Here is a 12,188-nt window from a genome sequence, read left to right on the forward strand (position 1 = left end):
AAAATCCTACTAACTGTTCTGGCTTGAGACAATTCACACCTCTTTAACCTGTGATTATCCCTCTCCCTGGATCTGTAATGATTTGATTACCTGCAAATGCTCGCATTCCAAGTATTGTCCAGCATCTCTGACTTTGTCTATATAAACGTTTCTGGAACATACCTCTCCATTCACCTGAGGAAGGAGCAGTGCTCCGAAAGCTCGTGTTTGAAACAAACCTGTTGGACTTTAACCTGGTGTTGTAAGACGTCTTACTGTGCTCACCCCAGTCCAACGCCGGCATCTCTACATCTTAAAAAAGTAAACAGACCCTCTGCTGGTAACTTCAACTCGGCTGCACACAGTAACGCAGTCTCTATAATCGCAACAGTTAAAATTAGGATTGTGTTAACTGAAATGCACTGAGCTAAACACACAAACAAACTCTTTCAGTTTGTTTTTTTTTAAACTTGGGACTGTTTTCTAAAACATTTCCTCGCTACGGGCCTGCACCCAACTCCACCACCACTCCTTTGAAGTTTAAAACAGGTGAAAGTGAAAATAGGAGTTAATTTTACAGGTTAATATTCATTTTCATAAATTGCATTATTGGGCTAACGCTGCTTCCATCGTATTATGCCTAAAGACTTAGGAGACAGATTATTTTCCTAATTGTACAAACTGAAACGTACATCTATTTTAACCTTGACTAAGAGGCATAACAACATTTCGACAGAAACACTGGTCAACAAAGTCGTTTATAAAGCATTAGCATCTTGGACTTCGTGAACAGAGGCATAAGGGTCCCGAGATTAGCCTTAACCCAAATCAGATTATTAGCCTGACCACAGTTAGAGAACTGTTTGGGACAGCACACTTTAGAAAGAGCATGAAGACTTTGCAGAAAGAGACTCTCAGGCATAGCTTCGAGAGTGAAGGATTACAACCACGTGGATAGACTGGAAAACTAGGGTTGTTCTCCTTTGAGCAGTGAATATACCAAGAGGAAATGATGCAGGCACTTAAAATCATGAAGGATTGGTAAATAAATAGAACATAGAACATAGAACGATACAGCGCAGTACAGGCCCTTCGGCCCTCGATGTTGCACCGACATGGAAAAAATCTAAAGGCCATCTAACCTACACTATGCCCTTATCATCCATATGCTTATCCAATAAACTTTTAAATGCCCTCAATGTTGGCGTGTTCACTACTGTTGCAGGTAGGGCATTCCACGGCCTCACCACTCTTTGCGTAAAAAAACCACCTCTGACCTCTGTCCTATATCTATTACCCCTCAATTTAAGGCTATGTCCCCTCGTGCTAGCCACCTCCATCCGCGGGAGAAGGCTCTCGCTGTCCACCCTATCTAACCCTCTGATCATTTTGTATGCCTCTATTAAGTCACCTCTTAACCTTCTTCTCTCTAACGAAAACAACCTCAAGTCCATCAGCCTTTCCTCATAAGATTTTCCCTCCATACCAGGCAACATCCTGGTAAATCTCCTCTGCACCCGTTCCAAAGCTTCCACGTCCTTCCTATAATGAGGCGACCAGAACTGTACGCAATACTCCAAATGCGGCCGTACTAGAGTTTTGTACAACTGCAACATGACCTCATGGCTCCGGAACTCAATCCCTCTACCAATAAAGGCCAACACACCATAGGCCTTCTTCACAACCCTATCAACCTGGGTGGCAACTTTCAGGGATCTATGTACATGGACACCGAGATCCCTCTGCTCATCCACACTACCAAGAATTTTACCATTAGCCAAATATTCCGCATTTCTGTTATTCTTTCCAAAGTGAATCACCTCACACTTCTCCACATTAAACTCCATTTGCCACCTCTCAGCCCAGCTCTGCAGCTTATCTATGTCCCTCTGTAACCTGCAACATCCTTCCGCACTGTCTACAACTCCACCGACTTTAGTGTCGTCTGCAAATTTACTCACCCATCCTTCTGCGCCCACCTCTATGTCATTTATAAAAATGACAAACAGCAACGGCCCCAGAACAGATCCTTGTGGTACGCCACTCGTAACTGAACTCCATTCTGAACATTTCCCATCAACTACCACTCTCTGTCTTCTTTCAACTAGCCAATTTCTGATCCACATCTCTAAATCACCCTCAATCCCCAGCCTCCGTATTTTCTGCAATAGACGACCGTGGGGAACCTTATCAAACGCTTTACTGAAATCCATATACACCACATCAACTGCTCTACCCTCGTCTACCTGTTCAGTCACCTTCTCAAAGAACTCGATAAGGTTTGTGAGGCATGACCTACCCTTCACAAAACCATGCTGACTGTCCCTAATCATATTATTCCTATCTAGATGATTATAAATCGTATCTTTTATAATCCTCTCCAAGACTTTACCCACCACAGACGTTAGGCTCACCGGCCTATAGTTACCGGGGTTATCTCTACTCCCCTTCTTGAACAAAGGGACCACATTTGCTATCCTCCAGTCCTCTGGCACTATTCCTGTAGCCAATGATGACCTAAAAATCAAAGCCAAAGGCTCAGCAATCTCTTCCCTGGCTTCCCAGAGAATCCTAGGATAAATCCCATCCGGCCCCGGGGACTTATCTATTTTCACCTTGTCCAGAATTGCCAACACTTCTTCCCTACGCACCTCAATGCCATCTATTCTAATAGCCTGGGTCTCAGCATTCTCCTCCACAATATTATCTTTTTCTTGAGTGAATACTGACGAAAAGTATTCATTTAGTATCTCGCTTATCTCCTCAGCCTCCACACACAACTTCCCACCACTGTCCTTGACTGGCCCTACTCTTACCCTAGTCATTCTTTTATTCCTGACATACCTATAGAATAGAAACCATTTCCACCAATCAATGACCAGAAGGTGCAGATTTAAGGCGATTGGCAAAAGAAGCAGAGGTGGCATGAGCAAAAGCTTTTTTGAACACAAGCGGTTAGGATTTGAAAGACATCGCCCCATATAAACTTTCAAAAGGTATTTAGATAAATGTTGCAAGTAGCAAAAATTGCAATGATGTGGATAAGGAGCAGCGCATTGTGTCAATGTAGATAGTTCTTTGAAAGCAGCAGTGCAGACACAATGGGTCAAATGGCTTCCTTCTTTGTTATACTTTTCTATGATTCAATGGTAACGATTTACAATGGGATGTGGCAGACCACTCTGCTCAAAAGGCCCCAAACATATAGACAAGTATCAGAAAAGGAAGAAAGGAGAGAGTAAAAGGGGACAACAAACAAGATTAGATTCTGTCTCACCTGCAGAAAACATTGTTTACAAAAGAAAAACGGGATACTGCCACAATGTTCTGATGGTGCTTGCAGCAAGTCAGTATCTCACTATGGATGGAAGACTCTGAAAACATACTTTTCAAAAACGTAGGTTTAAACAACCCAACCTCTGCAATTTAAAAAAGTTGGGGGTGAAGGGGATACTTTTATTAGATGTGCAACATTTTTTAATGGTATAGATAAAAATGCTATTTGAAATTAGAACCAAAAACACCAAATTAATTAAAAGATTGTAATGATTTCTGCCAGAAAAAGAGTTTCAATAGGCTAAATATCAATTTTTCATCCTCGCTTTTCCTCATGTTGTAATTGGAATCTGGCATTATACAGTGTCTGGCTTAAAAAAGGTTGCTTCAAAAACAGCTATTGGAGGTTAGGCGCACATTTAATACTATTAAAATAAACCATCTGCAAAATGAATGGCAATTTAGTTCAATATTCTGTCCAAATCATCGAAGAGTCATCTGAATTTTTGGTTTTTCTATGGTGTCAAACCCTATTTTATGTGCCTCGGCTATTAAAAAATGAAACTACAGTAAATTATAAAAATTTAAGCACATGCTCTCTACATTCTCAAAGGATGAAAATGGATAAAATACAGATCATTGTTTTCCCAAACCAAAACGTTACAAGCTACTTAAAACAAAGATCTGGAGCAATCCTCTTCCTATGATCAGGGGCTTACAAACACCTGCATGTCTGCAAGACAGCTGAACTGAAAAATTAATCAGCAGCTGATAGATAACAATCAATATGTTTATGGCACCGATCCCTCACACCTTTATTAAATCCTGGACAACGGTTTGTTTCGATTAGTGTTTCTTAAAGCAAGAAGAATTGTTCTCAAGTGGCAGCAGTGCCAAGTCAGAAAGTTTAAGGTTTAAATAGTACATAGGCATGGCCTGCATCAGTAATGGGAGGGGTTCAGGCAGCACGGTGGTGCAGAGATTAGCACTGCTGGCTCACGGCGCCACGGATCCAAGTTCGACCACGGGTCACTGTCCATATGGAGGGTGCACATTCTCCCCGTGTCTGCGTGGGTCTCACCCCCCACAACCCAAAAGATATGTAGGGTAGGTGGATTATCAATGCTAAATTGCCCTTACATAGAACATAGAACAGTACAGCACAGAACAGGCCCTTCAGCCCTCGATGTTGTGCCGAGCAATGATCACCCCACTCAAACTCACGTATCCACCACATACCCGTAACCCAACAACTCCCCCTTAACCTTACTTTTTAGGACACTACGGGGAATTTAGCATGGCCAATCCACCTAACCCGCACATCTTTGAACTGTGGGAGGAAACCGGAGCACCCGGAGGAAACCCACGCACACACGGGGAGGAAGTGCAGACTCCGCACAGACAGTGACCCAGTCGGGAACCGAACCTGGGACCCTGGAGCTGTGAAGCATTGATGCTAACCACTATGCTACCGTGCTGCCCCTAATTGGAAAAAAATAATTTGGTATTTTAAATTTAAAACAAAAGAACAAAAAAAGTAATGGGAGGAGTCATGAATTGTGCTGAACCTTTTACAGCCAACAGACATCCCTATCTCTGACCTTACGAGAGGGAAGGTAATTGATGATGCAGCTGAAGATGGTTGAGCCTGGGGCACAACCCTGAGGAACTCCTGGAGCCAAGATGGTTGACCTCCAACAATCACAATCATCTTCCTTTGTGCCACGTATGACTCCGAACAGCAGAGAGCTTTCCCTCTGATTCCCATTCGCTCTAGTATTGCTCATGCTCTTTGATGCCATACTCACTCAAAAGCTACCTTGATGTCAAAGGCAGTCACTCTCATGTCACCAAGCATGTCAGGAACAGCACCAGGTATACCTAAATATAAGATGCCAACCTGATGAAGCCTCAACACAAGGCTACTTGTATGGTAATAACAGAAGCAGCATGAGACAGACAGAGCTAAGAGATCGCTCAACCAACGGATCAGATCTTAGAGCTGCAGTTCTGCAACATAAGTTCATAAGATTATAGGAGCAGAATTACGCCATTTGCCCATCGCGTCTGCTCCGCCATTTGATCGTGGCTGATCTCATCCTGGCTTTAACTCCACCGTCCTGCCATTTCCCCATAACTCTTCAACCCCATTACCAATTAGAAATCTGTCTAACTCCTCCTTAAATTTACTTACTGTTTCAATATCCACAGCACTCTGGGGTAGCAAATTCCACAGATTCACAAACCTTTGGGAGTAGTTTCTCCTCAACTCGGTTTCACATTTTCTACCCCTTATACCAAGATTATAACCTCTCATTCTAGAATGCCACACAACTAACGGGAGGAGGAGGCTGCACGAATACCCCCATCCTCAATGATGGGGAAGACCAGTACATCAATGCGAAAGACAAGTCTGAAGCATTCACAAAAATCTTCAGCCTGAGGTATGGAGTTGATGACCCATTTTAGCCTCCTCCCTTAGATCACAGATGCCAGTTTTCAGTCAATTCACTCTATTGGATATCAAGAACCGGCCAAAGACACTGGGTACAGCAAAAAGGTTATGGGCCTGACATTTCAGCAATAATACCGTAAACTTGTGTTCCACAACTAGCTGCTCTCCTCGCCAAGCTCTACTAGTACAGCTACAACACTACCTAGCAATGGGGAAAATTGTCCAGCTATGTACTGTTTCCAAAAAGCAGAATAAATCCAACCTGGTGAATCAATAAAATGATGGAAGGTGTCACTGATAGTGCTATCAAGTGGCACTTCGCAGAGATAACCTGCTCACTGACGTTCTGTTCTGGACAGAACTGTGAACGGTAGCACAGTGGTTAGCACAGTTGCATCACAGCTCCAGGTTTCCAGGTTCGATTCCTGGCTTGTGTCACTGTCTCTGCGGAATTTGCACGTTCTCCCAGTGTCTGCGTGGGTTTCCTCCGGGTGCTCCGGTTTCCTCCCACAGTCCAAAGACGTGCAGGTTAGGTGAACTGGCCATGATAAATTGCCCTTAGTGTCCAAAAAGGTTAGATGGGGTTACTGGGATAGGGTGGGCTAAAGTGGAGTGCTCTTTCCAAGGGCCGGTGCAGGCTCGATAGGCCGAATGACCTCCTTCTGCACTGTAAATTCTATGAGAACAATTATTTTCTCTGAGGATTGTGTAATTTTGGAACTCTATGCCTCAGAAAGTGGTGGAGGCAGGGTCATTGAATTTTTTTTAAGGCAGAGGTACGTAGATTCTAGTTAGGCAAGGGAATCAAAGATTATTGTGTGTAGATGGGAATGTAGAACTTGAACACAAACACATCAGTCATGATCATATTGATTGGCGGAGCCTGCTGGAGGGGCCGAATGGCTTACTTCTGCTCCCATTTCGTAAGTTCGTAAACTGATGCAGCATTAATTGGCCGACTTGTATTTGTCCTACACTTTGTGGACATGACATACCTAAACAATTTTCCGGCTAGATGCCAGTTCTGTAGCTTCATTGGTGCAGCTTGGCTAAGGGCGCAGCTTGCGCTGGAGCATAATCTTCAGTACTATTGCTGAAACGTTGTCAGGGCCCATAGCCATTGCAATATCCAGCACCTTCAACTATTTCTTGATATATGGATTAAACTGAATTGGATGAAAAGTCGCATCTCTGATGCTGGTGACCTCAGAGGAAGGATCAACCACTCAGTACTTCTGGCTAACAAAGGCTGCAAAATGCTTCAGCCTTGTCTTTTGCACTCCTGTGCTGGTTTCCCCAACCATTGACAATGAGAGTATTAGGGGAGCTACCTCCTCCTGTTAGTTGTTTTAATTGTCCACTACCTTTCACAACTGAAGAGCATTGTTTTTTAAATTTGTTTATGGGATGTAGACTGCATACTGCTTACACTGATGGGCATGCAAGCCATCCAATGATGTAGCTTCACCAATGACACATTTGTTTTTTGAGGAATGCATGGTGCTGCTCCTACTCTCCTGCATGCTTCATTGAACCGGGGTTGTAGTCAGTCAACTTCGACATAACCCTAAAACATCTGGGTTCAATAATCCAGTTCAGTCTGATCGGTTGGAAACCTCAGCAATCTATCAAGTAAACAATAATAAAGTTCCAATAGTCACATATCAATCATACAAAAATGTCCACAGGTTGTTAAGTAGACCCAAGTAGAGATGGTATGTGAAATGGGTACAGTGTCATCTTCCGAAATTTCCTAGATCTTGGAAAGGTCCCAATGACTTGGTAAACCACAAATTTCACACCCAACTGAAGAAAGGATGGAGGCTGGAAGCAGGAAACCATAGGCCTGTTAACCCAACATTTACAATTGGGAAAATACTGGAATCATTATGAAGGAAGTAGTGGCAGGACATTCAGAAAATCATAAAATAAAGCAGAGTCAACATGGCTTAATGAAAAGTGTTTGGCAAAATAATGGAGTCCTTTGAGGATGGAACAAGGAGGGTGGATGAAGACAAACCAGTAGATGTGGTATATTTGGGTTTCCGTAAGGCAATTCAACAAAATGCCACATGAAAAGTTACTGCACAAGATTAGAGCTCATTATATTAGAAATAATATATCAGAATGCTGAGAAGATTAGCTACCTAACAGGAAACAGAGAATAAGGATAAACGAGTCATTTTCAGGATGGCAAATTGTAACAAGTGAGGTGACATATGGATCAGTGCCAAGGCTCAACAGTGTGGGCAGCACGGTAGCACAGTGGTTAGCACTGTTGCTTCACAGCCCCAGGGTCCCAGGTTCGATTCTGGCTTGGGTCACTGACTGCGCGGAGTCTGCACGTTCTCCTAGTGCCTGTGTCACAGTAACTTCATTGCAGTGTTAATGTAAGCCTACTTGTGACAATAAAGATTATAAAAGATTATAATTTACAGTCTAGATTAATGACTTGGATAAAGGAACCAATTGCATTTAATACAAATTTGCCGATGATACAAAGATAATTGGGGAAGCAAGATGTGAGGGCATAAACATCAAATGTTATAAGTAGGTTAATTGAGTGGACAAGAAATTGGCAGATGGGTTATGTGGGAAGACATGAGGTTATCCACATTGGCGTGAAGAATAGAAAAAAATATTATTTAAATACAAAGAGACTGCAAAATTCCACGGTACAGAGGGATCTGTTTGCCTTTATTTATGAAACAAAGTTAACATGCAGGTAATAATAATAATCTTTATTATTGTCACAACTAGGCTTACATTAATACTGCAATGAAGTTTTTTGAAAATCTCCTAGTCGCCACACTCTGGCACCTGGTTCGGGTACACTGAGGGAAAATTCAGAACGTCCAATTCACCGAACAAGCACGTCTTTTGGGACTTGTCGGAAGAAACCCACACAGGCACAGGGAGAACGTTCAGAGTCCGACAGTGGCCCAGGCGGGAATCAAACCCAGGACCTTGGCTGTGTGAAGCAACAGTGTTAACCACTGTGCTATCGTGCTGCCCAGTACAGCAAAGAAAAATGGCATGTTGGCCTTTATTGCAAAGGTGATGGTATATAATAGTAGGGAAGTCTTGTTCCAACTGTACAGGGTATTGCTGACATTACACCTGGAGTATTGCATACAATTTTAGTCTCCTTATTTAAGGAGGATTATACGTGTATTGGAAGATGTTCAAATAAAGTTCACGAGGTTGATTTCTTGGATGAAGTGGTTGAATTATGAGGAAACGTTAGGCAGGTTGGGCCTACTCTTTGGAGTGGAGAAGAATAAAATATGATCGCATTGAAACAAAGATGGTCTTAAGGGGACGTGACAGGGTAAATGCTGTGAGGATGTTCCCTCTTCTGGGTGAGTTCTGGGGATGGGAAGGGAGAGTGGGCCGGTGTGGACTCCATGGGCGGAGTGGTTTCTGTCTGCACGGAGAGATTCTATAAAATGATGATGATGCAGGCTCTGACAACTGTATGGCACTCCCCTTCTATTTATGTGGCAAAATAGAAATTTCACAGGACTGGAGTACTGCATGCCTTTTGTAGGTTTGCATTAATGGCTGGTGGTGAGGGAATTGAGGAAGTTCTATCCTGCACCTGGACACACTATATCCCAGCCGTTCCTCAACAACAAAGATAGAAAATGTTAAGTTCTCTTGCACTTCCATTTTCCATCTTGATATGCACATAAAGATGAAACAAACAGAATGAGAACACAGATTTGAGAAAGTGTTTCAGGTTTGTAATGCATTCATTACAGCAGCTGGAGCAATCGTGCATTTTTAGTTTACATTCATCTATGATCACTAGGTGAATCCAACTGAAATCCAGATTCAAAATGTGACTTGAAGAGGCAGCCTCGCTCTGCTTCATCAGTTAACATTAAGTTCTGATCATTAGCAGTACTTTGAAATTAATTGTTGACTACCTTTACAATCTGGAGCACAAAGTATGAGCTGTAAGTGCCAGCAATGAAAACAACACATTTATCTAATTTTCAAGGTTGTTGACATTTAGAGTAACTGGTCAAAGGTCTGCAATAAATACGCTTTGAACACATGGCACTCTTGATGAGCCGAATCATCTGCCAATATAAGTAACCTGAAAGTGCCTGAATGTTCCTAAATACAACCAGCAAGACAAATTCCATTCATTATTATTGTTGGGGAGCCTAACAGTTTAGAAGAAATTTAAAGTGTTATGTTCTACTCTTGTCATGTAAAGTAATAAGATTGTAATCCAGATAAATAGAACACCAAAACAATCACAATAAATTAACCAACCTACCTTTGTGCTGCTGTTTTTACGATTGACTGTGCATTGGCATGGTGAAAACGCCTTCCACGAACAACAATTCCTGGGCTTGAAGGACTAATTACAAAGTATTTGTTTCGATTTTTATCAACCTCCTTGTTTGATGCAAGTTGTGAGGTCACACCTTCACTGTAAACAGAAGGAACTTAGCATCTCAGTACACCCTTAGTAGAAAATGCCATTCCAATTATCTACTGACAAGTAGCAACATCAGCAGCTTGGGTGTGTGGAGGAGGGGCAGGTGTTAGTTAAAAACATTCAAACTGGTTGGCAGACAACCACCACAAGACTGATTAAGCCAAATAAGGAATTCATAGGGGTGAAAAACTTGCAGCAGCTTACTAAGTTGATCAAAGCTCTGAATCAAACAGCAGGATATCAGGCCATCTAACAAAATCAGTTAATGTTTTCAAGCAGCGTAAGGAGCTTCCTGTTGATTCCCTTATTTCCTATTTATTTTATATTGCCGTTACCATTTTTGATCTATGGATGTTTAAAGGACATATACCTTAAAGTAGAGTACAGGAAGCAATGAACTCAAAAGTTACAAAATACTACAATGTGCTAACTTTCAAACAGCAGAACATAAGAACTAAGAGCAGGAGTAGGCCATCTGGCCCCTCGAGCCTGCTCCGTCATTCAATGAGATCATGGCTGATCTTTTGTGGACTAAGCTCCACTTTCCGGCCCGAACACCATAACCCTTTATTCTTTAAAAAACTATCTCTATCTTAAAAACATTTAATGAAGGAGCCTCAACTGCTTCACTGGGCAAGGAATTCCATAGATTCACAACCCTTTGGGTGAAGTTCCTCCTAAACTCTGTCCTAAATCTACTTACCCTTATTTTGAGGCTATGCCCCCTAGTTCTGCTTTCACCCGCCAGTGGAAACAAACTGCCCGCATCTATCCTATATATTCCCTTCATAATTTTATATGTTTCTATAAGATCCCTCCTCATCCTTCTAAATTCCAACGAGACCCAGTCTACTCAACCTCTCCTCGTAATCCAACCCCTTCAGATCTGGGATTAACCTAGTGAATCTCCTCTGCACACCCTCCAGCGCCAGTACGTCCTTTCTCAGGTAAGGAGACCAAAACTGAACACAATACTCCAGGTGTGGCCTCACTAACACTTCATACAATTGCAGCATAACCTCCCTAGTCTTAAACTCCATCCCTCTAGCAATGTTGGACAAAATTCCATTTGCCTTCTTAATCACCTGACTCGGACTTTATCGTACCCGAGAGATCAGAGGGACTCGGTTGGCTGGTGGTCAATGAACTGGGCAAAGGACCATATTAATGGGGCTGGTTTAGCTCACTGGGCTAAATCACTGGCTTTTAAAGCAGACCAAGCAGGCCAGCAGCACGGTTCGATTCCCGTACCAGCCTCCCCGGACAGGCGCCGGAATGTGGCGACTAGGGGCTTTTCACAGTAACTTCATTGAAGCCTACTTGTGACAATAAGCGATTTTCATTTCATTTCATTATGGCGGACAACAGGCAGTGATTGGGTCCTACCCAAGTGTGATGGTTTTCAGAGAACCAAGGAAAGGACAGTCGGGACCTGGACGCTCAGAAAAGCTGAGAGTCTGTAAACACTGCATAGCTGCTGTATTTCTGAACCTACAGAGAACCTGGATGAATTTACAGTGAAAATCATTACAGACTGAAAGCAGAAACCTCAAATTGAAAATCTAGACTGAAGGAAGGTGTGCTGGAAGACAACCATCTGAAACAAGGACTCTGATCCTTTTATTTTGTGAGCGTGTGGTGTGTCGGTTTTGTGTGGTGTGTGTGTGTAGTGTATCTATGTGTGAGATAAAATGAGGTTAGGAATTACATAACAGTTAACCAGTTGGATTTGCTGCATATTTAATTATAGTTATTGTTAGTAATAAAAAATGTACTGTGTTGAAACTTACAAGCTAGGTGACTGTAGTTATTGGGCAGCCAAGGCCAAAGACTTTGGGCGTTTTCCAAGAATTATCTGTTAATTTCAATTATGTTATGGCACCAGATCAAGTGGGGCTAGAATTGACCGCACCCTAACCCAGGGAGGGTCATAACAGGTAGTCAGTATATTCCTCACAGATATGCAATGAAAACTTTGTGCTGAAAACAAATTAGTGCGAGCCTATATTTTTCCAGCTGTGG

At 42.5% G+C, this 12,188-nt stretch overlaps 1 protein-coding gene across 1 annotated transcript in view; it reads right to left on the reverse strand.

The window, feature by feature from the left end:
• Positions 1 to 12,188, reverse strand: part of senp6a (SUMO specific peptidase 6a) — a 204,740-nt gene that overhangs the window by 116,948 nt on the left and 75,604 nt on the right. The window contains 1 exon segment of the mRNA XM_038790658.1: positions 10,002 to 10,157. Coding sequence (XP_038646586.1) covers positions 10,002 to 10,157 — 156 coding nt within the window.

Source organism: Scyliorhinus canicula, chromosome 1, assembly GCF_902713615.1.
Source record: "Scyliorhinus canicula chromosome 1, sScyCan1.1, whole genome shotgun sequence".
NCBI classification, from domain to species: Eukaryota; Metazoa; Chordata; class Chondrichthyes; order Carcharhiniformes; family Scyliorhinidae; genus Scyliorhinus; species Scyliorhinus canicula.